At 42.5% G+C, this 23975-nt stretch overlaps 1 protein-coding gene across 3 annotated transcripts in view; it reads left to right on the forward strand.

Moving 5' to 3' along the window:
- The window catches only part of SLC22A23 (solute carrier family 22 member 23), a 108830-nt gene that overhangs the window by 55088 nt on the left and 29767 nt on the right, over positions 1-23975 (forward strand). For all 3 annotated transcript variants that reach the window (XM_071452781.1, XM_071452788.1, XM_071452795.1), the window contains exon 4: positions 18467-18635. In XM_071452781.1, the coding sequence (XP_071308882.1) occupies positions 18467-18635 (169 nt within the window). The remainder of the gene's footprint in view (positions 1-18466; positions 18636-23975) is intronic.

Consider the following 23975-nt stretch of genomic DNA (forward strand, 5'->3'; position numbering starts at 1 on the left):
TTAAAGGGTTCCCACTCACTTCCTAAACCCCCACCCATCCCAGCAGCTCTTGCTTTGCTTGTTAAGTTTTCTGAAAATAAGAATCAGCCAGCTGTCATACCTGAACTATCTCCAGATGAAAAACCACGCACCTGAATGAGTTTTCTAGAAAGGAAAACTAGTCCTACATATTTCAGTGCAGTATTGGAGATAAAATTGAGTGGCAGAGGGGTATGTCTGAAAATAAGGTGAGGTTTTCTTGGACTGTCTGGTATCTCTGCAGTGCACTTAACTTGTCAGCAGGTTAAAACTGAAGGCTGTCATCAGCTGCTGCTTGTGTAAGAAGGAGCATCATTCACCCCATCTCAGGAATGCCGGGGTCACCTCAGGGTGTGCAAGAGCAACAACAAAAATGTCATTCAATGGATTTGACTTTCTAAATTTACCTTTGTACTTCATCTGACTCCTGTGCTGTGCGGTAGTTCTTGCATCAGGGAAGGCTATTTGTGTGGTGTTTGCAGGGAGATTGGCACAAATCCTCTGTCAGGAGTTTGGGAATGAGAAAGGTCAGTGTTTATCTGGGTGGGTGGGTGTGTGCCCAGTGGGGAAAGGAGAAGCAGTGGTTTAAGAAGAAATGATAAGGATATTCTATTTTATACATTGAATTTCTCTGGGGGAAAAAACCCAAGTGGTTTCAGTTTTAAGTGCTGTTCCCATTCTTTAACTGTTCCTTGATTTTAATGTTGTTTTAATTTTTCTTTTGAGATGTCTGAATGCAATTGCCAAGTCAAAGGTCACCAGCTTACTTCAGTGCACTTTAGGATTTCAGCAAGCTTTAGACACGATTTAAAAGCATCTGTATCAAAGCCTACCTTGAAGATGCAATAGAAGAGAAAGTGTTCTCAGGTGGTGGAAACAACTTAGCTATAAAAATTGGTACAAAGGATGATAAGTCTGTACCAGAAGCAAGGAATGTCTGGGGGTGTATGGTATTTGGCTATGGGAAGGGGTTGGGTGCCAAGATGCTTGGGATGTAGTTCTTTTGGAAGAGAGAATCAGGATCTCTGAAAAATTATGCTTCCCTTTGGTCACTCCATATCTCTACTCAGTGCACAGACCTGATAATGCTGCCTGGGTTTGGAAATAAGCAGGACTGCACCAATGAAATAGGCAAATTTTGTTTGCTAGTATCTCCAAGGAAGAGAAATGTCTTAATTCCTTCACATCACCACTTGTGCTCCTTAATTTCCCATGCAGAATACATCCTCCATCTTTTTCTTGAGAAAGAAATTACTGTTCTCCAAATTCTCACTTCTTCAGTCGTGTGCTTATGATATGTAAGGGAGGAAGATCTTACTCTTTGAAAGAGCCATCTCAGAGGAGACTCTGTTCTCTCTCAAAGAGGCATCTGATGGTGCCTGCTGAAGCATGTGCAATGCATGCAATGGCAAGGCTAGACTTGGGAAAAAACATCAAGCATCTAACACAGAAGCAAATAGGAAGAGGGAAATAGGACAGGTCAGGCTGCTTGTTTTGGGGGATTTGTTAAAACTCAGATCTATGCCTTTGGATTAGGAGCAGATTTGGCCCACGACACTGAGTCTGTAACACCACAGATTGGTATGCCTTTGTTTTCTAATATAAGATACAGAAATCTGCTGTGTTGCCAGCATTGTGAATGTACTAAGTTATTTCTCTCTTGCCTCTCTTTGTTTCGTTCCAAAGATGTTAAGCCCCTTAGTGTTCCAGGCTGTTATGTTCACTCCAAGAGACATTCACATTTGGAGCTAGTAGAGTGCTTTGTAGTGAGCTTCTCATGGGGAATGCAGTCACAGAGAACTTAATTTTTTCAGCCATGGCTTTGCTTTTTTCTAATCCTATATAAAGTGCATTAGATCTTGGGCTTTGAATCTTCATACCCTTCAGTGTGTAACTTATTATAGGGATCAGTTGGTTCAAAGAGTAGTATGTGTGGGAAATGCTGGTAATATTAGACTTTCATGATTTCTTTTATGAAGTGCTTCATCTAAAAATCTATAGTACTTGCAGACATCACTAGTTATCTTAAAGCATTATGGAAACGAGACCTTACCCATCCCATCTCATCTATATTTACACATGTATTTGGGAATTCAGTGCTTTGGTTGCTCACCTGACAAGGAATGTGATGAGGATCATATTTCATGAACATAAGTTACTCCTCTGCTATGCCTGTGGTGCTTTGGTGACAAATATCATTCCCCAGGGCTGCACAAGCAACAGTCTTTCTGACATAACAGCTTGCTGTTGAGACACTAGTGACATCTGGTGTGGCAGGGTTAGCCCCAAATTTGGGGTTTTGTTTTCCTCTTTATATTTAGAGAAGGTGCCTCTGGTTGCTGCCATCCCTGCTCCCCCTGTTTCATTTCCTGCTCCCACTCTTGTGATGTGCCCTGTTCCCCATGTGGCCTCCACCATCATCCTGGTGTCAAAGCAGCCCCAGGATCTGGGGCAGAGATGGGAGCCCTGAGTGGGTTGGCATTTGTGCAAACACCCAAAACCTCCTGTGCTGGAGGGATGCTGCTCATTGCACCATGGCCATGCATGGCTTCTTCCAGGCAACCTGTGGCCAGATCCAGTGTGCACAAGGTGTTCTCAGATATATTTGCATTTGCAGAAAGGTCTGCCACCCCCTTGCTGGAGACTGCCCACTGCTGCTCTTACTTATCACTGCTTAAAGCTTGCAGTAGTTTTGTGTTTGTTTTTATTAAGAAAAGACAGCAGCAAAACCAACCTAACAAAAACCCCTCTTTAATGCCAAAATAATTTTCTGTTCTCACTGCAAAAAAAAAAATTTGAAAGAGGGGAGAAGTTCACTGAAGTGGAAGAACTGCAGTCCATTTTCCAGAAAAGGGGATCAAATAGTCTAAGTGTCCCAGCAGCAAACAGCACCCCAGAGAATTGTGCAGTTAGCTGTTTTCAAACATGGTTTTAATTAATACAATATCTTAGTTCTGTTGAATTCAGAATGAAATCATGTCTCAAATATTATCTGTTGCTCTCAACTTGTAGCCATCTGAACTTTACAAAACTTGCTTCAGCTATTGTGGGGCCCAACTTGTGAATCTTTAGGAGACTGGATATTTTAATTGCCTGGTTTTTGGAGAGTGCAGTATAAGTCAGCTGCATTCTGATGCTTACTAATACTGAAGCATGTGTCGTTTCTCTTTCTTCTGAAGCATTATGAATTGTTTCCAAAATCCATAGGCCAGTAGTAGTTGCCCTACTTGAGTCAGAAAAGTCAGGACATGAAGATGAAATACTCTTCCCTCAGCCCACTACCTTTCTGGCAAGATGTGAAAGAGAAACCCAGACAACTTCATAGTGAAGGTGTGTTACAAGCTGCATTCATAGTGAAGGTGTGTTACAAACCACATTCATACCCTAGGTAAATTCACTATCTCATTTCAGGTAATGGGTTTTTTTGTTGTTTTTGTTTGTTTGTTTGTTTTGGGGGTTGGTTTGTTTGGTTTGGTTTGGGGGGGTTTTGTTGTTTTTTAATTTGCTGCTATTCTGAGCTGGAAAGGAAGTATTGCAGTGGATTTGTACAAAGCTGCTCTACCCTGTCCCAGGAGCTGGCAGCCCCTAAGCAAAAGGACTGATACATATTTTAAGAGTCAGTAGTTTTTGTGTTAGGCTCCTTTGGTGATACAAGGTAGGTAGTGGACGTGTGGATAAATATTAAGTGACTGCATATGCTGCAGCACATAGTCATTAAGTGGTTTATGTGTGAAACCATGGAAGGAAGGGGTTGGAACAGGGACACTTTCTCCTGTTTGATCTGAAATACCTGGTGGTGTATAAACAAGAGAAACTTGTTCTTAGGGTGGTTGGATATATACTGTACTCTTGTTTTAATTAAGCCTTGTCTGTTGCACTTGGTGATGCTTGTAGTGGTACAAATATCTGTTTGGCTCCTTTAACATCCAACATGTTTTGTTGAAGCAGAAATAGTGTAGTCAGTCACTAAGTGGAAGTATAACTGAAGCATTGGATCCAGGTCCTTGTTTCACAGGCTGCAGGAGTGGTTTTAATGTAAGACTCCTTCTGGTCATACTTTCATTAGCTGAAAATGTTTGCAGATGTTGTGATTATATGGGTCTTTCAATATCAAAAATCATGCCCAAAGTTATTTTTATGGAGCTCATCCTGATGTTGGCCAGTTAGGTGTCTTGTTGCCTCATGTTTTGTTTTTGTCATTAAAAAAAATTAAATTCAGATATCTTTATAATTACAAATTCCTATCTGTCTCTGAAATAAATTGTGCTTTGAATGTTTCTAGGAGGTTAATGAATAATTGGCTACTGAGTAAAAGGGAAGATCCTTTTAACAGGCAATTGAATCTGATGTAATGTATGAAAATTAATGGTTAGGCTTAGAGCTTTAAATGTGATATAAATATTTTTCATATTTAGACATGAAGATGTCCTTATTAGCAAAAATTTCAAACATTATTTATTTTGCATGCCTCTCAATGAATTCAATTTCACAAAAAATGAAGGTTAGAGTTTGTGTATTTAGGATCTGTACTTGAATGCAAGGACCCTTTTTATGTTATTTGTGATTAGGTGAGGGAGAGCAAGACTGGGTTTGGGTTTTTTTTTTCTTCCTCCTTAACATTTTTTCCCTCTTTGTTATGATTGTGGAGGCATTTGTTCAAATTGAAAAGTCAGCTCTTAGTTTTTCTACCTTCTAGGAAGGAAGAGTGTGCAGTGATTTTTAAAATAGAAAATATTTTACATCTGTTGCTTTTATAGTTGGTTTTATATGTTAGCTGCTGATAAGCCAGTAATAAATCAGTGCAAGCCCTGCACGCCTACACTTTTCCTTCTTTGAACACAGCTTGGATATTTTTTGCTCCCCGCTCTCCTCTGTGTGGTGAACTGCACAGGGAGTTTTCCTCTGTTGCAGAAGGATTTGGAAATAAGGTTGCTGCCACACTTCAGATCTTAATCTTCCTTACTGTTTGCAGAGGATTCTTTGCCAGTCAGCTGGGTCAATATTAAAACCAAGCTATGCTGCCTAAAACCTATCAATGCATCCAATTTCTCATATCTGGAGTTCTGAAACTGGCTATCAATTGAGTTCTCTTAAAGGGAGGAAGGCCACAAGTGACAAGGCTCAGCCATCCCCAGCCTGCCAGTGAGCTGCACTGCCAGCCTGGGGCAAGGCAGGGCTGATCATTTGCTTTGTTCCATTTTTGTTTACCAGTGTTTGTCCTCTCCTTTTAGGGGCTTGCATACCACTTTTTGCCAGTCATAAGTGCGTATATTTATGTGGTTATGTTGTCCCTGGGTGGTGGTGGTATTGTTGTTATTACATTGATGTGTTGTTCTCAATTCTACACCCCCTAAAAATTTAGAGTTTTCTCTCTGCTTTGATTTTTGTTTATGTGATTATGCAGAAGCGTTGCTGGTGATACCAGACCATCAATGGAGATGGCAGCCTGACAGTAACTAGCTCAGAAATTCTGTCTTTCAACTCCTCAGCCCTTCTGTATCCATTTGTTTCCATTTCAAAGGTGGTCTGCCTTTTAGTTGACTTTATTTTAATCAAATGCATGTGAGTACAAGGCTGTGTTGTGGATGTGTTATTTATAGCCCTACAGCAGTCAGGTGCAAAGTGATCTGAGCAACAGCTCCTGGTCAGGTTAAAAGAAAAACCACCTCCAGATGAAGGTTATACAAATGACTTAACTCTATGTAGACAAAGGTGCGGGTGTGTGATGTCTGGATTTTGGGGTGAGGGAAACTCATTACTGGTAGTGAAACTGTTGGAGGTTGATTGTGTGTTGTTGGAGTATCCATCCTCTGTATTTACTGGCAATTTACTCTCGGGCAGTGAATGCTGGAACATGCAGGGAGGGAGGGCAGGGAGTGAGCTTTACTGTATGACAGCGCATGCCGGTGCCCTGGGAGCTCAGAGTCTCTTGCTACAGAGTAAACAGAGGGCAAAAGCTAATTAGCTGCTTTGCAATTTTTTTCTTCATAAAAAGGTAATTTTTTATTTCACCCCCAGTGCACTGGTTCTGCACAATGGGTGCAAGAGGCAGAGCAAGCAAAATAACAGGACCTTCCCTGCTTGCTGCTCCAGGATAAGGTGGTACCTGTGCCCTCTCCTGGCACCGTGCTGAGATTGGATACAAGGCTGGGCAGCTTCTGTGTGCCTTGGGCCGCTCCGACATTTCTGCTGCAGATATCTGGCACCTTACTTATCTGGAGGGAGTCAGGGTGTTATGTCACCCAGCCTTTGTGAATGCCTGACATTTCCTCTCCTTTGGGCAAGAGCTGGAAAGGAAGTTGGTTTATTTAGAAAAGGGTTTTTTTTTTGTTTACTTCTGTCTATTCATACTGTTGGTAGAAAAGATATTCCTGCTTCCGTGTGAAACATCTTGCTAAATTATAAATGTGAGGAAGTGGCTGAAGAAATGGCTTAACTGAATTGTTATTTATTTGTTAATTTTGTAGCTCTAATTTCTAAATTCTGTATTTCATTGTGGCACAGCCATATATAGCCTCATATTGCTGTTAAATAACCAAATTGTGATGATAACAGAACGCCCTTTCTTAAAAACCTGAGCTTAAATCTGGTGTTCTGCATTGAGGCACCTGAAGGAAGGTGCTTCCCCATGCAAAGCCCTCAGGAGCCACCTGGAGCAGACCAAGTGCTCAGTGGTTCCAGCCTGAATTCCAAGTTTTCCAGTTCCTCTGGCTGTGGCCCCGTTTTTAGATGAGAAAACAGTGATTAAAGCTTCCCTGTGTCTGGGAACATCATGCAAGTGGGCGGGGATGTGTGAAGAGACCTGCTTACTGTCCAGTGCTGGACAGCCTTGTGCAGCAGCTTTCTCTAGCTTTCTCAGCAAGGTGGGAGAGCAGTTTTTGTCTTCTCTGCTTCCATAAACATATACAAATATAAGTGAACATTAATTTTATTTTTTCAAATTACATGTTCACAGACTTTGTTTCAGCAAAACCAGATCTTTAAGATTTAGTTATGCTTACTTCCCATGTAACCCAGAATACCTTTTGGATATAATTCTTTAGCTGCTGACTTGGTAAAATCTGGATATAAGCTACCAGGTGGTTTTCCTAATTGGACTGTGCAACATGTTAGATAGGTTTGTAGCCTGAACTCAGTTCCTCCTTGTTCCCACAAGTGTTTGAGAAAGTAGTTTGGAATCTTGTGGTGTGAATGGTCTGGCAAAGGGCTATGCCCTCCTTTCCTGGGGATGCTTTGCCCTTGAGCCATGTGCATGGTGCTGCCCTGGAGTCGTGGAGGGTGTTTCCTGTCCTGTTGGATGTGTGGTTACCCGATCTGGGAAATATTCAAGCCCCTGAGACATTCCTGTGTTGTTCATACCAGGAGGAACACATGCCTACAGTGTGCTCAGGTTTGCTGTGTGCCTGCAGGTACAGGGACCTGCCCTGGGAGGTGGTGGTGTCTGAGCCCTGCATGGGGGTGCTGAGGATCCCCTGTCACACCAGGAAAGGCAGGATCAGCCACAAAGGCTTTTTTCCTCCCATTTCTCTCAGCATTTTTCTCACGGATAGGAATTCTCATGTAGTTTCCCATGTTCCTGTACGTGACTGAATACAGTTAGGAAGCAAACCAGTGTTTGAGTTGAAAATTGTATCTCACCTCCTGTACTTTTCCAGTTCTGCCCTTTTTTATTCCCTTGCTGGCTCTGCAAGAGATACAAAGGAAAATTTGGAAACAGTAACTGAATTATTTCTGTTGTGCCAAGCAATGGAATGATTTATTCAAAGCTGAGTGTGGGAAGGAAATCTGATATGATGAGCCAGGGGCACTCCTCCTGTTAGTTATGTCTCTCTCCTCCCATGACCATAATCTTCTTTTTGTCATTCTCTCTCACTCTCCCACCTTCTATGCATTTTTTCTCTTGCTACAAAAGGGTGGTAAATATAGGAGGTTTTTTTGAAGTACCTGAAACTGTTCTCTTAGGAGGGATGATCTAATACCACATACAATGCAACCCTTGCATAGGAAACAGCACATAAGATTCGTGTTGCCATTTATGTACTATAAGCAATCAAAGTATTGATGCACAAATAAAAACACAAATAATGGAGAAACTGCTTGCAGTGTGCATGTATCTTCAAAGTCAGTAGCAAACTTACTACAGAGAGAACCTCCCTAAGATCCTCTGACCTTAGGAGTACAGCTTGACTGTCCCTAGGCAAGGTGAAGTCTACACCAGGCTCTGCTGGGTGATCTCCTGGACAGCATAATCTCTATGCACAGCTCTTATCTTTGGCTTTGTATCACCACAGGTACAGCACAACACCACTTAACAGGAGCTTGCATTTGAGACAGAAATTCACATAGAGAAACAGTTAGGTGCTGCTAAGAGAAGGTTAGGAGTCATTCATTTCTCAAGGTGTAGGTATGGGCATATATCTTCACAATTTTAGCTGTAGCTGTGGTGTGTACAAAGTCTACTGCTGTTGTAATCGAAACAAGTGAAATCCGCTTTCATGAATTGCAGCTGGATTCTTTCCAAGGAGCTGGGCTTCCTTTTAATGTTGGGCTATTAATTAGCTCAGCAATTTATTCTAGTTTTATTTGGAACAACTCAGCAAGTGTTGCCATATTTGAACTCTTCTGTAAGTGGCAGGAGTTTTCTTGAAAGAAGTCTTTCACCACAGAAAAGTGAACATACCCATGGGAGGATGGCTTCTACTCAGGAAGATCCATCTATTCCCAGCCTACTTGCCAGCTTTCATGGAAGGAAGATGTGAAGAAACATTGTCTTTCTCTTTTCCAAAGTTATTGCAAAGCAAGAGGAGGCTTTCCATCCATTCAGCAAAAACATTTATTTCTTACCCCAGGTTTAACAAGATATTACTATTTAAAACTGATGAAGCTGCATATTCATCTTGGCTGTGAGAAACTCTCGAATAAACTCACATGTTTTTCAGGGTTGATTCTGGATAAACTTTGAATCCCAGTGGATGTTTCTGGGTGGTCTGGTTTGCTATTGCACAGACATCCTTAGCACAGCAATTCACATGCAAATATGAGATGCTGGAGGCATTGTAATGCCAATTCCCTTTTTATTGTTCTTCACTGTCTAATCAGGTTTTACCAAATCAAAGAATTCTGGTACTTAACAGGAAAAAAGCTTTCACAAAAGCTTTTGTCTGGTATTTTTAAAGATAGTAAGGAAGAAATTCAAGGAATATTTAAGCTTTGGCAGTGTTAAGGTCATTTTATGTCGTATGTGACAACAGCACAGTGAAGGATGTTCCACTGTGCTCACCTCTGTGTGTGTGCACCTGCAAGTGCTAACCTGCTGAGTTACCCTTGGCTTGCAGAGATGTGCTTGGAGAGGGCTGGAAAGGGAATGCTCTTTCCCTGACAAGTTTTGTGCACCGTCACCATGCCCATTGGATCACACTCTGAACTGCAGAACTGCCCACAAACCAGCCACAGGCAGACCCCACCATACAGAGCCCTCTGTGTGTGCAGAGTGGTGGAAAGTGTTCTCTACAGCACAGAGATCATGCATTTAACATAAGGAATAAAAGCCTGTAACTAGATATGGAAGACTTGATTTTGAATGAAAAATAGAATTTTCGTTGCTTCAGGGAGCAGGTTTTCTCCCAAGGTTGGATGTCATATCTTTTTCACTTTAAAATCAATAGACCAAAAGGAAATCTTCACTGGTCTTTCCTCTTCTTTTCCTAGAATATATTTTTTCTTTTCTTTTTTCCCTAGAATATATTTTTTCTTTCCAAATGTTACTTTGAAGATAAAAGCTCATTGGGAAATGGAAGAGAAAAAACAATATCTGTACTACTTCTAACTGTGCACCATCTGCTATTGTATCAGGTTTCTCACCATCTATGCGTTACCACAGCCTCATTTTTCTTTTTGTATCCTCATCCTCATGGGCTTAAAATTAGAGATCTGACCAGGGGCTGTCCTGCCTGTTCTTATTCAGGCACAGTGGTTTTGTGCAGTGTTCGCCATGGCTCTCCCTTGTTGGGTGGGTGTCTCAATTCTGTCTGCCTGACTTTGCCTTCCCCAGACCTGTGTCAGGGTTAATGCTGAGCCCTGGAGCCAGAGAATTATTAATGCAAAAGTCACCCCTTAGTCTGAGTAGCACCTCCTTCTCCAGTGAATGCATGTGTTGCTTAGAGCACCCAAAACACAGCAGCTCATTGGCTCTGCATCCCTGCAGTTCCCCTTTCACAGCGTTCATTAAATATCTATCCAGAGTGCCTGGCATAAATCTTTAAAAACGAGGCTGCCCTGGGGGCCAAATGTGTGGCAGCCCTTCACAAAGAGGCTCACTAATTGCTTTTGATTAAATCGCCTGCACTTCTGCTGGCCCTGGTGCTTTCAGCCAGTGCTGTGTGTTCTGGGCTCTCTCTGACATGGTGGTGCCACCTGAGCAATTCAGGTCCCCTGAGATGGGATGGGTTATTCAGGACATCACCCTAATTTCCACTGATTGCTTCTGACATCACAGGGGGATCAGGGGAGGAAAAGGAGCTTGGGGCTTTTGCCTTTACAGTTATATTGGTGTGTATATACACACATATCCATAAATATGTGTGTATGTTTATATATCTGCACATGTGTATGGGGTTACAATTGTATTTATGAGAGTTTTATAAACAGCACCCAATGTTTGCTTAGACTCTGTATGTAATCCCATTCAGGGCTTGTTATGAAGTTGACACAAGAGAAAGGAACAAGGTGCTTTCCAGGTTGTGCCTCTGGATGTGAGGAGCTTCAGAAAAGCTGTCTCCCTTTGATCTGAGGGAGTGGGTGCAGGGCAGGCAAAGCTTTATTATGACCTAAAAAGCACCAAGTACTTTTCTTGGTCCTCCATTTACTTTTCTTCCATGCTTGTCTCTTCTGTTTGATAAGCTAGGCTGCAACCAACTCAAGTCTCCCGTGTCAAATTCTTGTTAGCAATGTGCAGTTCTGCTGACAATGTGCTCAAATCCAGGGCCCAGTGCATCTATTCACTCATCCAATAGCATGATGGTAATGGTGAAAAAATCCTCCTTGAAGGAGCACCTCATGTGGGATCAGTGCTTGCAGAGAGAGGGGCTGCCCTGCTGTCTCAGTAAGCTGGGAAGTGTCTAATAGACCTGAAACAAGGTGTTATGTTGTTTTTTCTTTGTTTCTGCTTCTTTGAGGACCATCATCCATCTAGAGGTTGCAAACTGAGCTTTTGAAACAGCTGCTTGCTGCTGGAATATTGTTTGTCAGTGATAAATTAAGAGAAGTGCAGATTTCCAGCTATTGAATTTCTTCTCTGTTCTTATTTTAAGTAGCTACAATGTTGTTAAAAATTTGCTAACAAATACAGATGCAGATCCCTTTCAACTAAAGCATCAAAGAAAATGAGCTCCTCTGATGCATCTCACATCAGTTTTTGTTTCAGCTCCTCTCATACACATTCCTGTCAAAAAGATGTCAATAATGATTTAAATCCTACTAAGAGAAAAGGCACCAGCTGTTGTGAACAGTAGAGGTGTTAGGTTTGCAAAACATTGCTGTGACCAATTGTGCGTTTCCTTTAGAAAAAGCCTCCTTTTTGGAACAAGAAAGAGTCCCATATATTTCTGTGCAATCTCAGTTTTTTGCAGAAATAATCAAACATTTATATGGGTTTGGAGAGTATCTTAAGGGGGATAGGAAATTTTAGACTGGAGGTGGAGGAGAATTTTTTTTTTATAGATGGCAATTAACATGCATAAAAACATATGTCATGGTAAAGCTTTTTAATCACTTTTTAAATTGCATTTAATTTAAGCCATCTTTATACTGAAATTATAAATTTCTCTGTGTTCTGTATCTACCCATTCTGTATCTACCCATTTCTCATGCTCCTTGTCCCTGCTGTTTAGGTTTCCAGGGGCATTCTCCTTGTGTTGTTTCAGAATGCTGTTATTCACATCCAGGAACTGTCACCAAAAGTCAGTGTTGGCTGGGAGCTGCAGTGATGCTGCTGCTGCTTTCCTCTGGAAGTAGGATAGATGGCAACTGCAGCACCTCAAATGTGATTTAACATTTCTTTGGGTTTATTTGTATATGACAGGCATGGTGTATTAAAGGTTTCTTATGCAGTCAGCCATCTGTTTGGTAAGATGTTGTTTGTCTTGTGCAATGTAAAACTTGGCAAATGCAGATGCCATGGGATGAACGGGGGGAATGACACGTGCTTCTTTCCCTGCCACTGATGCTCCCTGGACAACAGCTTGCATCCAGGGAATGGTTGCAGACATCTCTGCATCCCACACACTGGTCAGGCAGCTTCTGCTCAGGATCTCCTGTCCCTGCAGGAATTGGGATCAGCCTTGCCCTGCCCTGCCTTGCTGCATATACATTGTGCCTGGAAAGTCCACAGCTCCTGCAACTGAGTTAATGAGGGTTGAGTAAACGCCCTGCATTAAATCCAACCTGGCTCCGTGCCTGTGGTCCAAACCCTCCACCTGTGGGTAGCTACACACTGTCTGCAGCTCGGAAAGCTCCTCCTAAGATACCCTGACACAGCTGAGCAGTATCAGGCCTGAAATTGGGATGGCACGTTACTCATTTGTGCCTTACAGGAGCAAGTCAGGCATGTGGAAGGTAAAGAGAGGGAAGGTTGCACCTTGTTTTTTAGTTGGATTTTGCATGAGAGGTATACCTATATTTACTTTTTTCATGCTATTCCTCTCTGTGGGGCTCCACAGTTCATCTAAAGGGTATTTTGCCTGGCGTCAGTTTTGGCACTGTCCTGGTCTTTGTATACCAAATGGTCATCTGAATTAGTTTTGATAAGAAAGAATTCTGTTCTGATTAGATATTTCCCTATCAGGACAGCTCCATGCAGTAGATCCGGGCAATCTATTGAGGTCAGAAATTAAGTGTGCTGCTGCACATCTGGTGAGGTGTCGTGCTGGCTGCCTGCCCTGGTGCCAGCCTGACGGCTCCGTCAGCTCAGCTTATGTCAGTGCTCAGGGACTGATTTGACACATATTAAATGTGTTAATTAAATGGTGGGCTAGCATCTGTTCAAAGGAACTCTCACCAAATTGATGATGTGTAGAAAAGTACCTTTGAAGGAGCACCTGTGTCAGTTCACAAGTGTATTTTAGAATAACTTCTGTCCTGATGTGCTGTTAGGGGAAAATAATAGTATTTACTCAGCCATTGGAGTTTCAGTCTATTACTGTTCTCTTTTTGTGGCAGTGGATTGGATTTCTCCAGAGAGGAAATTAGATTTTTCCTTCCCTTTCACTCTGTCTCTGTCCTGTGCTTACATCAATTGGTGGTTGTCTGTGCACTGCAGTGTGTGTGATAACCTTTACTTCCACAAGTTACTTCATTTGCTGTTCCCTAATAAACTGTGTTTACATGTGATGGTTCTTCCTTCTGGTGACAGCAAAGGCAGTCAAGATGATGTGCTCCTTGTCTAAATTCATGCAGGAGTGAGTGTTGGCTTAGCCTGGGCCACTTCAGCCAGGACTGAATCAGAAGTGTGGTAGCTGAGAGGTGGAAGTGTACGTAGCCCATGGGTAGGGCTTGCAGCTCTTAAAAGTCTGTGTCTAGTAACCAAGGGGAAATTTGTGTATATAAGCACATATGTTGGATTTTATTTTCCTGTCTCCCTAGCAGCCAGCTGCAGACTTGTCTGGGAGTTATTGATAGTTTTTGCTGCAGTTTTATCTGGTCAGCCAGTCAAAAGCTAGCTTGGGGGCCATGTTATTCTAGGAGAATCCAGTGAGACAATTTGTTTACAGCAGAGGGCAAATCCCACAGAGAGTGTTGGAGGAAGACAAGGTCCCAGAGGTTTGAGAGAGCTTGGTGGGAATTAGGAAACACAGCAGCAGCAGGGACAGGGTCACCTCCCAGCAGTCCTCAAGATCACTGTGATGGAGGTGGCAGAGCTCCTCGTGCCAAAAGGGTGACCTCAGGGAGCATGGAGGTGGTGGGACGTGCTGGAGGCGCTGAACAGCTTGGGAAACTGAATGCTCTTCGAGGTTTTTTTCCTTTCCTTTTGTGCTCTGATGAAAAGCAGAGTCCAAATGCAAAATTCTTTCTCCAGGTCACATCCTGCGCTTGACTTTTGGCTGAGCAGGGCTGAGGCAAACACAGCCTTGGTGCTGTAGGCTGTTATTGCCACTGGGAATTTCTGGTGTCCCACATTTTACACCTAAAGCTATGTTGCCATAGAATCCTTCTCAAATTATGAGTGTTTTTCACCTGAGTCTCATTTTTTTATCTCCCTTTCGAAGAAGAGGAATGTCTCACAGGAGTGCTAAGATGGAAGGAATTAAGAGAATTGGGTGTGCAGTAATATGGGGCAAACTGTCAGAAATTGGGGGATTTTGTTTGATTTTTTTTTAAATACAATGTGCAACTGTGAGTGTGAACCTAGAATCAGACTGTCTCCTTGGGGATTTTTTTCAGTGTGAATGCTGTTGGCCAGCAGGTGCTTTGTCTTGGCCATTTTCTCCAAGGGATACTCCTATATAATTACAGTCTTGGTGGCTTACAGATGGAAACTGGGCAGGGAGAGAACACTGGAAAGGCACAAAAAGCTGCTACCTTGTGGTTTCAGATGGAGCTAAAACTTGGGCTGCAGAACAAGGATTGCTTTGTGTTTTGGGTCTGGAGATGGGAAAGTGAATGCTAGAGAGTTGTTCAAGCAGTGCAATGTAGCCTCTTTTTCCTCTTGATATGCTATTTGCAAATGACTTAACTTCTTTATTTTTTTTAAAATAGAAGTATTTGCCTTTCATCCTTGAGCAAATATTCTGAGAATAAATGTCAGCCTTCTAAGAAAAACGAGAGGGTTTCTGAAATCTGAAACAGATTGTTACCAGTGTGCAAGTGCAAAATGGAGTGAGGAAGGACAGGATGTGCATCTTAGTCCCTCCATGGCAGTGACAGCTTGCCTGGTGGGATTTGGAGGAGGTGGGCTATGCAGGACCATGTTCTGTGGCTACATGAGCTGATGTTAACCCAGTAATACTGCAGTTCTTCCCAGTGTCCTGTCTGTATGTTCCCAGATGCTCCTTCCACAGCCACAGGTGGAGAGGATGGGAGAAAAAAAAACAGTTGGAAAGGGGAGAGGACAGCATTTCAGATGTCAGGATATGGCATAATTAAAGGTGATTTTATCTCACTTTCCCATCTTCTTTTCAGGAGACGTTGCCTGAAAACCTGTTGTAAAGGATACCAGCCCAGTTTGTCCATCCCAGTGCCAGGGAGAGAAGCTGTTAGCAAAGACATTTTCCCCTTTCTGATGTAAAGTCCTTGTACCTCTTGTCACCAGCACCTGTTCCATTTGCCTGGTTAAGCTGTTGTCTGACCTGTGGTTTTCACTGCCCAGGGCAGTGACCTCCTGCACAAGGCAGTGGGGCTGAGCCCCCAAGGTGCTGCAGAGCTTCTTCAGTAGCTCCCTCACTCACACCCCAGCAAACCTGAGTGCTCATGGGCATAACAGGTCTGGCCCCAGGACCCGGTTCCCACATTTCCCAGCCAGAGGTGCAATATGCTCTGCATGTCTCATGTGTTCAGTGCCCTGTGCCTGGGATGCCTGGGGGGCCCAGCTCTGGATTACACCTGACATAAGACAGCTGCCTTCAGGCTGGGAGCAGTTTTGCCTTAGGGGGATGTCTGGGTCTGGCTTGTTTGTCCACTGTTGCTGAGCACCTGTTGACTGTGAGAGAGTCTGTCCCACGTGTCCTGAGCATGCCTGATCTCACTGCCCATGTACTGCAGGACAGCTTTGCATGCAGGTTTCAACTTGCCCATACCATCACTTCCCTGGGCTTGAGGGAATTTAGGTCTCTGAGTTAGATGTGCTGCTCTGACTGAGCTGCATAGAGTAGGAATGCTGGGCAAGGAAACAAAATCCTTTACATGCATGTCTCCTTGCCCACACAAAATTTTCCAAGTGGAGCAAATGGATGTATCTGGGAGTTTTTGGTATTGATGACAATTTCTGTGATTAGCGTGTATGATGAGGCTTTGCTCCATGCTCCACAAAGTAATTGAGATGGAAACTTTCTCATTGATTTGGGGAGCTGGAGCTTGCTTGCTCGATTTGCCATGGGTGGGTAAAGCTGATCTCAGTCTTGGAGTGATTTGATCTGAGTTGGTATTTTTGTCATGTGAGCTGGGTGGAAATGGTTGCAGGTGCAGAGGCCTCCTCGTGCCTGGATGCACGGAGGCCCCAGTGTGAGCATCAGCTGGGTGCCTTTCCTGCTGCTAGGGCAAGGCTGCTGCGGAGGGTGGCTTTGCTGCAGGGGTGGGAAAGGGTTGACTGATAGATGCCTGCTAAAAACTGCAGTGCTGAATCTTTTATCATATAAAATTGAAGCCAGATATGTTGGAAAGTCAGTAGGCTGTCCTAATATGTAAAGCATTTCAACAGAGATGTGGTATTTCATATGCTGCTAGTGTTGCCTGAAAGTCACACTCACCCAGCTAGAGCAGGGATTATTTTCTTGTCATCTCCAGCTTTTTTAGAGGAAAGGGCAGAAACTGATCATATGCATGTGATAATCCAGAGAAGAAAATAGATGCTAAACAATCTCTGAAGCTATTTCCTTTCTATACAATGAGTAACTGTTGCATGTAGAGTTTTTTACTGTGCACCAGTGACTTAATAAAATATACTTTTATTATTTGGTCACTGCTTCCTGACTTTATATAGAAGTTGATATCTCGGTTATTTTTATTTTTACCTGATACTAACCTGAGCAATGCAATTGAAATGCTAAAGCCTCACATATCTAATGCAGACTTCCTGTTTCTATGGCAACAAAACTCGACCTTGTACTTAATGAAGGAATATTGGAGTGTGAGTAACTGTTACTTTAAGGTTTAGAAAAACAAACAGAAGCACTTTATATTTGGAGATTAGAGAAATAAAACGGAAATGACCTCTTTGCATAGAACAACAAAAATTTCCTAGGCTTGGGATATTTCATTAGTAAGAATGAAACCATATTAATGTCATAAGGAGCTCTGTGTTTTAATCTTTTTTACCAAATTAAAATGTAAAAGCCTTTTATAGCATGTGAGAGTCTTTGAGAGCTTTTTCTCTCCTTTTTGTTCCCAAAGCTGCTGTGTTTGTGGTTAGGCTAATGAAAATTTGGGCTGCCTGACAACAGATACAGTTTCCTTTTATATTGGCAAAAATCCGTTGGTAGTTTTTGTATTGGCTGAAAAGAAAGGGAACAAAATATATGGTGTTTAATCCTACATTTGATCTGCAAGCTAGTTCCTGCTCAGTTAGTTTAAATCTGTGTTACAGTGATAAATGCAAACTGCAGGTTAGAGAGTGAATGAAGGAGTACCTGTCATCTCTTCCTATTTTCTTAGAGCTTTTCAGTGAAATTTTTAATAACCATTAAATTCTAATTTAAAACTACTACAGAATACACCCCATAGAAAAGCAATAATGCTGACAGCAACATATCACAAATGTTTACAGGCCTCTTTCTGTATCAGCATTCCAATAAGTGCTACACAACATTTGTGGCAGGTTTATTGAGCTAAAGAATTAGTCTGTGCAAGTGAATGTGGGCAAATGGGAAATATGATATAGAGGCCTCTATTACAGTCTTACTGGTGAAAAAGTTTCCACAAGCCTGTCCCATTTTTGTGTTTTCTATTTCTTCTGTGACTTTTAAAAATTTTGTTGTTAGGCTGTGATTCTGACAAATTCATCTTCTGACTGAATAAAGTTAGGCAGGATTCAGGGTTTAAGGAAACATTTGATCTAGTGAACTGAGTTTTATCAACTCACTTGTCACAAGACAGCTGAGGCAACTGAAGATACCAGTGATGGTGGTAAATTGCCCCACAGCAAAAGGAAGGATGGAGGGCAGGATAAGACAGATGGGAAGTTGGCCTGTTTGAAAGTTGATCAAGATAAGCTATTAGGAAAAGCAAACCCAGAAACAACACACTCAGCCAAATCCAGCTTGGAATTGGCTGAGTCAGAGCACATTAAGCTGTGGGCAGGTGGCATCTCATTTGAGCTGGGTGCCTGAATCCTGCTGAGAGCTGTGCTCTTCCACCTCCCAGCAAACTGTTTGGGAAGACAGGTGGTGTTCCTGAGAAGTGTGAAAAGCCATGACCCAAGATCTTTGGCTTGTGTTTGACCATACATTCCCTTTTAAAAATAAACACCTTATTGTTAAGTAAAATGCTTCTCTAGGCAGTGACTAAAGGAAATCTGGCAGTGAGGATGCAGCAGGTATATGGAAGTTACAATGTTTGCTCCACAGACAGCTGTTAATGGGCTTCTCTAGAGCCTAAATATGGGAGGAAGCAAAACTTATTTGATTCTGCATAGCTTTGACCAAAGCTCCTGTAGGACATGACCTCCCTTGAAGTTTCCTAGAGTTGCTCTGAGGGTGTCTTTGCTGGTGGGGGCTGACTGTCTGTGTACTCTGTGTTTCAGGGATAGAGCTCTGTCCTCCCGGGCACCGATTCATGATCACCATGGTGGCGAGCTTCATCGAGATGGCAGGGCAGTTCCTCATGCCAGGGCTGGCTGCCCTCTGCAGGGACTGGCAGGTCCTCCAGGCAGTCATCATCTGTCCCTTCCTGCTGATGCTGTTTTACTGGGTGTAAGTATTTCTTCCTCCTGCCAGCGAGCTCCTGATGTTGGACCTGGGAGATGCTCCACTGTCGGGAAGTGTGTGCTCTTCACAATAAATATTCCTTTCCCTTTGTTCTTCCATTCACCTTGTGCAAAGCTTGACTTTCAAATAAGAAAGAATAACTTTATAATCTGCTGTAGCATGCACATATGCTACACCGTGCAACACGGTGGGCACTAGGGAGACAGTCCCCTTTCACTGAGGTGAAGTTTTACTTTGTTATTATTCTGGCTGTCACATCCCCTTTAAGGACCAAAATAGTTCTTGAGAGGATGCATCCCAGCCTGGCTGTTGTCAGATTGTGACTGCATGGCTATATTTTCCCTTAATACCTATGTTGTGGTTCTGGACTGACACTGTTGGTTTCTTTGATCCAAGAAAAGTTACAAAAAACATCTGTCAGGCCTGGAACAAGCACACTGGGATGTTTTGTATGCCTGAGGTAGTCAGCCCTGAACTAGACTTGATTTTGCCCAAATTAGCACATGCTATGCTGAAGTCTGGGTGGCTGGTCTGTGCCAGGCATTGGCTTGGGATTGTTCCTACAAGGAATTCCCCACTCCCAACCAGTCCCACTCCTCTGTGCCTGTGACACTGTGGTGTTGGTAGGGCTGTCTGAGAGAAGTAGGATGGCTTTCACCTTGGGAATAGTGCCAGGTCCATCTCCACCATGACTTTATAAACATTCCAAAAAAATCTTTCTTTGTTACTCTGTCTTAATAGTGACACGCAGTGGCGGCATAAGACAACAGAGGCTTATGAGAGTAGTGTTGTACAAAACCATAACAATAAGAACACTAACAAGTCTAAAATATTTTGTTATTGTACACTGAGAAAAATGAGGGAAAAGGCCACCACTCTACGCAGGACCAACTTGTTATGTACCATGGCGAGCTAGGCTGCTAGTTGTAATGCCTGACAAGTTACAACATGTAAAAACGTTGCACTATGTAACAGTTTTATTTTTGTATTAACTTCTTCCAGAGCCCTCCTGTGTTGATGGTGATAACCCTCAGTGGGGATTTCACTGCTTATTCCCAAGGTGGACATGCCTCAGCATGGGCAAAATGTGCACTCAGGAGAGTTAAAAGTCCCTTGAAAATAATGACAGCAGGGGTGGGGGCTACTGTGTTCCAACATATAACATTTAAATAGCCTCATCTTGACAGTGTTCATCTTGATGAATAATGAAGAGTGTTTTTGTTAACCTGTGACGCTGTTCTTCTCTCCCTTACCTACTGTATGTTATACACATGCTGGTCTGCTCCAAAGTTTCATGTAGTAATGCCTACCAGCTGGAATATCTGATGTCCACCACTGGATAAAACAATATCAAACAGAGAATTTACAGACATTTGTGTCCAAAAGGATGGTACAGTAGTATGGAGATGCCTAATAAGCATAGGCATCTATGCTGCATGGAGAGCAGGCATCCCTCAGCAGTCTTCTGGAGGCCACACATTTTTCAGGTGGCTTTGGCAGGGTCTCACACATTCCTGTTGAGAGGTCATTCCTGAGTGACGTTGAAAGGGATAGGAAATGCTAAAAATTATGCTGTAATCTGCAAGAATTCTTTGGCTTTTTAGCTGGACAGGGCAGGCAAACCAAGCAAATAAGTCCCCCTTATATATTGTGGAACATGGCAGCTTGAGAAGTAGTGCTAATAGCCAGAGGATGGGGATTTTTGTTGCCCAAGGCTTTTGCATTTGCAGAAATGAGCCTTGGTTGGGATGCCTCTTTAATTATATTGTCAGTAAAGTATGTACTTTTCTCTTAGGCTTTTTTCTTCCATCTGTTGCATATTCTCTGGGAAGTGTTACCATTTTATTACCTCTTTCTTTCCTTCCAAATGGAACGTGGACCCGCAGTGGGTGTTACAGATAAAGGAAGAAAACTAATTGATTGGTGATAAAAGAAGAACTGGAAAACTGCGCTGCTTGCTAATTCCCCATCATGTACCCAAAGCAGTGAGTCAACAGATGCTGCAAATAGCCCCTGCACTGCCTCCTCCTTCCTCTGTACTCTCTTTACTTCCATCTCCTCCTGTGAGAGTGCTGTTTGCCCCTCCAGGCGGGGGCTTAGCCCTCTCCCCCACCTATGGTTTTGCTCTTCTGTTGGCCACGTGCACATGGCAGGCTACACAGTCCCCAGGAGGTGCATGGCTGAGTGGATTGGGAAGCTGGGCATGGATGGGAGAAAAGGGAAAGGCAGCAGATTTGTCTAGGAGGGATGGGCAGATGGGCTTGGACATAAAAGTATGAAGCAGATACCCCTACTGGGCTCTTAGGTCATTCTGGAAGGGCAGAAAGGCACCCATGTAAGTCAGACATGGGCACAGGGGTTTGTGACAGATGTATAAAGATAATTTAATAGAAGTTAGACTCCTTTCAAGTCTGTGTGTCTATTAGAGCCATAAGGGAAGGGGAACTCCAGCTATACCTTATTTCTTCTCCCTTGAACAAAGGAAGCTCCAGACAGGATGATGCCATGAATGTCAGTAAAGGTATCAATAACTTGAAATAAACCTTCTGCTTCATTCTAACCAAAACTGAAGAAATAGAAGAGGTGGCTGGTTCTTTTCTGGTGCTTTTAGATAGAATTTACTCATACCAAGACGCAAAGTTGCGAAAACTGTGTTTGTTGACCTGAGGTAGACCCCTAATTGACAACATATTACAACCTTTCCATGAGCTTCCATTTTCCATCCATCTGCACAGAATCACAGTTCTCCTTGCAGCAGACCTTCCTGGTCTTTATCAAGGATTCGTCTCTCCTCTTAGGATTTCTCAAACTTAAGATCTTTTTTCCCCAGTGTGCCTCCCAGTCATCTTCCTCTCCTCTCTCAGGCAGCAGCAGCTGTGGAACAGGAGATGAAAGTTTAACCCAACCCCACCCCTGTTCTTTCCTTGACTGTGAAAGTATGGCCCTTTCCTTCCTGATAGAGGAGGGAGCAGACTATCAGCCAGCTATGTGAAGAAAACACTGAAAACCAAAGGCCAGCAGGAAGGAGTGCATGCATTGGCTGTGGTTCACCAGGGACAAACTGTCTGCACACCTTGGAGCAGGAGCACTGAGGGAGCTTGGTGTACTGCTCTAAGGGAGACAGGAAACAAAGGATGGAGTGGCACAGAGGGATTGTGGTCATGCTCTGTTTAAAACAATGGAGCTGATGGGAACTGTAAGCCAAAGGAATGACCCAAAAGGTGACCAAAAGCTGAACTTTGTGACATTAGCTCAAAAATATGTATTACTTTTCACACCCCCCATATGCTAATGACTGAAGTCACCCAAATTCCAGCCTAAACACGAAATGACATCACCTGTAACTTTACCTTTTCCCTTCCTTCAAAGAAAACATTATAAATGTAGCTTAATTAAGGAAGGAGGTCAGAGGAGGCTTCACTTTTGTACCCTGGGACCTCGATGGGCTATACCTATCTTCTCTCTCACCACCTGTGGTGTAAGACTCAAACACTCAGCAATACTGAGTGTTTTTCAGGAAATTCAAAAAGCAAGCTTGTGTTTGTGATCATACTTTTAGTGCTACTTAGTCATCTCACAATTTAATGTATTTGTCAATGGCTGTATCATTCATACTGTAGGTATTATTGGTGTGTGCTTCCACAGACAGTGTATTTATCACCAGCAACCCAAAAACCTGCATTCCTGTTACTTTGTATCTGGCCATGAGATTTATTGAATGTGACCGGACTTCTTCTCTGGCCATGAGAGTCCATTGGGTGCAACCAGACTTAGTGTGTCACACTGTTTGAGAATTTGTGACCATGGGAGTTCTTATTGAATGTGACTGGACTGATGACCTGGACTCAAGGCAGCCCATGGATTTTTAAGTGTCCCTAAGGAACATTTCTCACTGCTGACACTGAGTGATGGAGCACCTGAAAGATGCTAGGCTTCAGCACTTCCAGTCTGAGAAACCTGAAGGACCCAGAAGATAAATGATATGTTTGTGCCCAACCTGTGATGCCCATCCTCGTGGCTCCTTTCCTTTTCCTACGTGTGGGTGGTCACCACAGGACTTGTTGTTTGGAACCTGTGAGCAGACTGCTGAAAATCTAAAACTTACAAGCTGGTGGCTGAGGCTGTACCCTCACCAGGGCCAATCATGCAGATATTTTGCATTCAAAAAATTTTTAGTACTTTAAAAAAATGCTTTTTCTTTACGACTTTCTGCTGAAAGATGTGCCAAATCATCTGTGCAGCACGAGGGGTAGTAAATAAGCTGTCAAGCTGAATGGCTGTCATCATAGTTGTTATATACTTTTATTAGCTGATATCATTTAGATTGCAGTCTGCCTGATTTCTCTCTTTATTTCTTCTTCCAAAAATACTTTCTGTGTCTCAGGTGGAGGCTTTGCTAAGGTATCTTCCAAATTGTATCAGCCCTCAGAGATAGTACAATAATGGTGCAATTGGCTGCTTAGAAGGACATGAACTGGGCAGCATCCACAGCAAAGATCAGTGCTTGGTGAAGGAAATTTGAGGGTTTATTATGTATTTGAAGTTAAAAGTAGTTGTTAAATGTGTTTTTAGTATGGTCTTTTGGAAGAATAGTAAAAATGAGGTCTTAACATGAAAAAAACCAGAGTGAGATCTGAAAGTTTTCATGTCTGTAGAAGTATGGGAGGTTTGGGGGGTTTGTTCTAAGAGCTATGTATTTCTTTTGTATTAAAATAAAATCATTTGGAAAAAAAAAAAGGGAGAGTGACCAGTTAAGCTCATTAATCTAGTTAATATCAGCACTTGTAAGATACAATTGGATGGAAAATGGGCTTTTTTAACTGTATGCATATATATGTTTTTAAGGCAACTAACAAAATATTATCTTTAGTCAGGGAAGCTTATGATCCTAAGAAGTAATTATTCTCTTTTGTCTGCCTTTAAAAGAGAACCCAAATTACTTCTGTCAGCTGTTTTCTTTCTTTGGTCTGAATTATCATGTGTGAACTGCTCATCTCATTTGCTCCCTGGCATCAAATGTCTATTGCAGACAGCACTGTCTCTTCCTCTCATTTCTTTCAAGTTATATTAATGGACAGAGCGCCCACAATATGTTATAAAATTCCAATGTGTCGTATTTCCATGTGATAGGTACTTGCTCTATGACATGTGAATCAGGGAAAAAGAAAATATCATAAATTTGCACATTCTGAATCTGTTTTCCCTCTTTTTTGTTTTATAAGTTATTCTTCTGTATTTTGAAATAATTACGTAGATTCTGAGTGGTTAAATGAGCAGCTAAAACTCTACCAATTTGTCCTCTGACAGAAAATTGGAAGGAGCCCT

The sequence above is a fragment of the Agelaius tricolor genome, unplaced genomic scaffold (assembly GCF_023055355.1).
Source record: "Agelaius tricolor isolate 1412-34295 unplaced genomic scaffold, bAgeTri1.0.p SCAF_2, whole genome shotgun sequence".
NCBI classification, from domain to species: Eukaryota; Metazoa; Chordata; class Aves; order Passeriformes; family Icteridae; genus Agelaius; species Agelaius tricolor.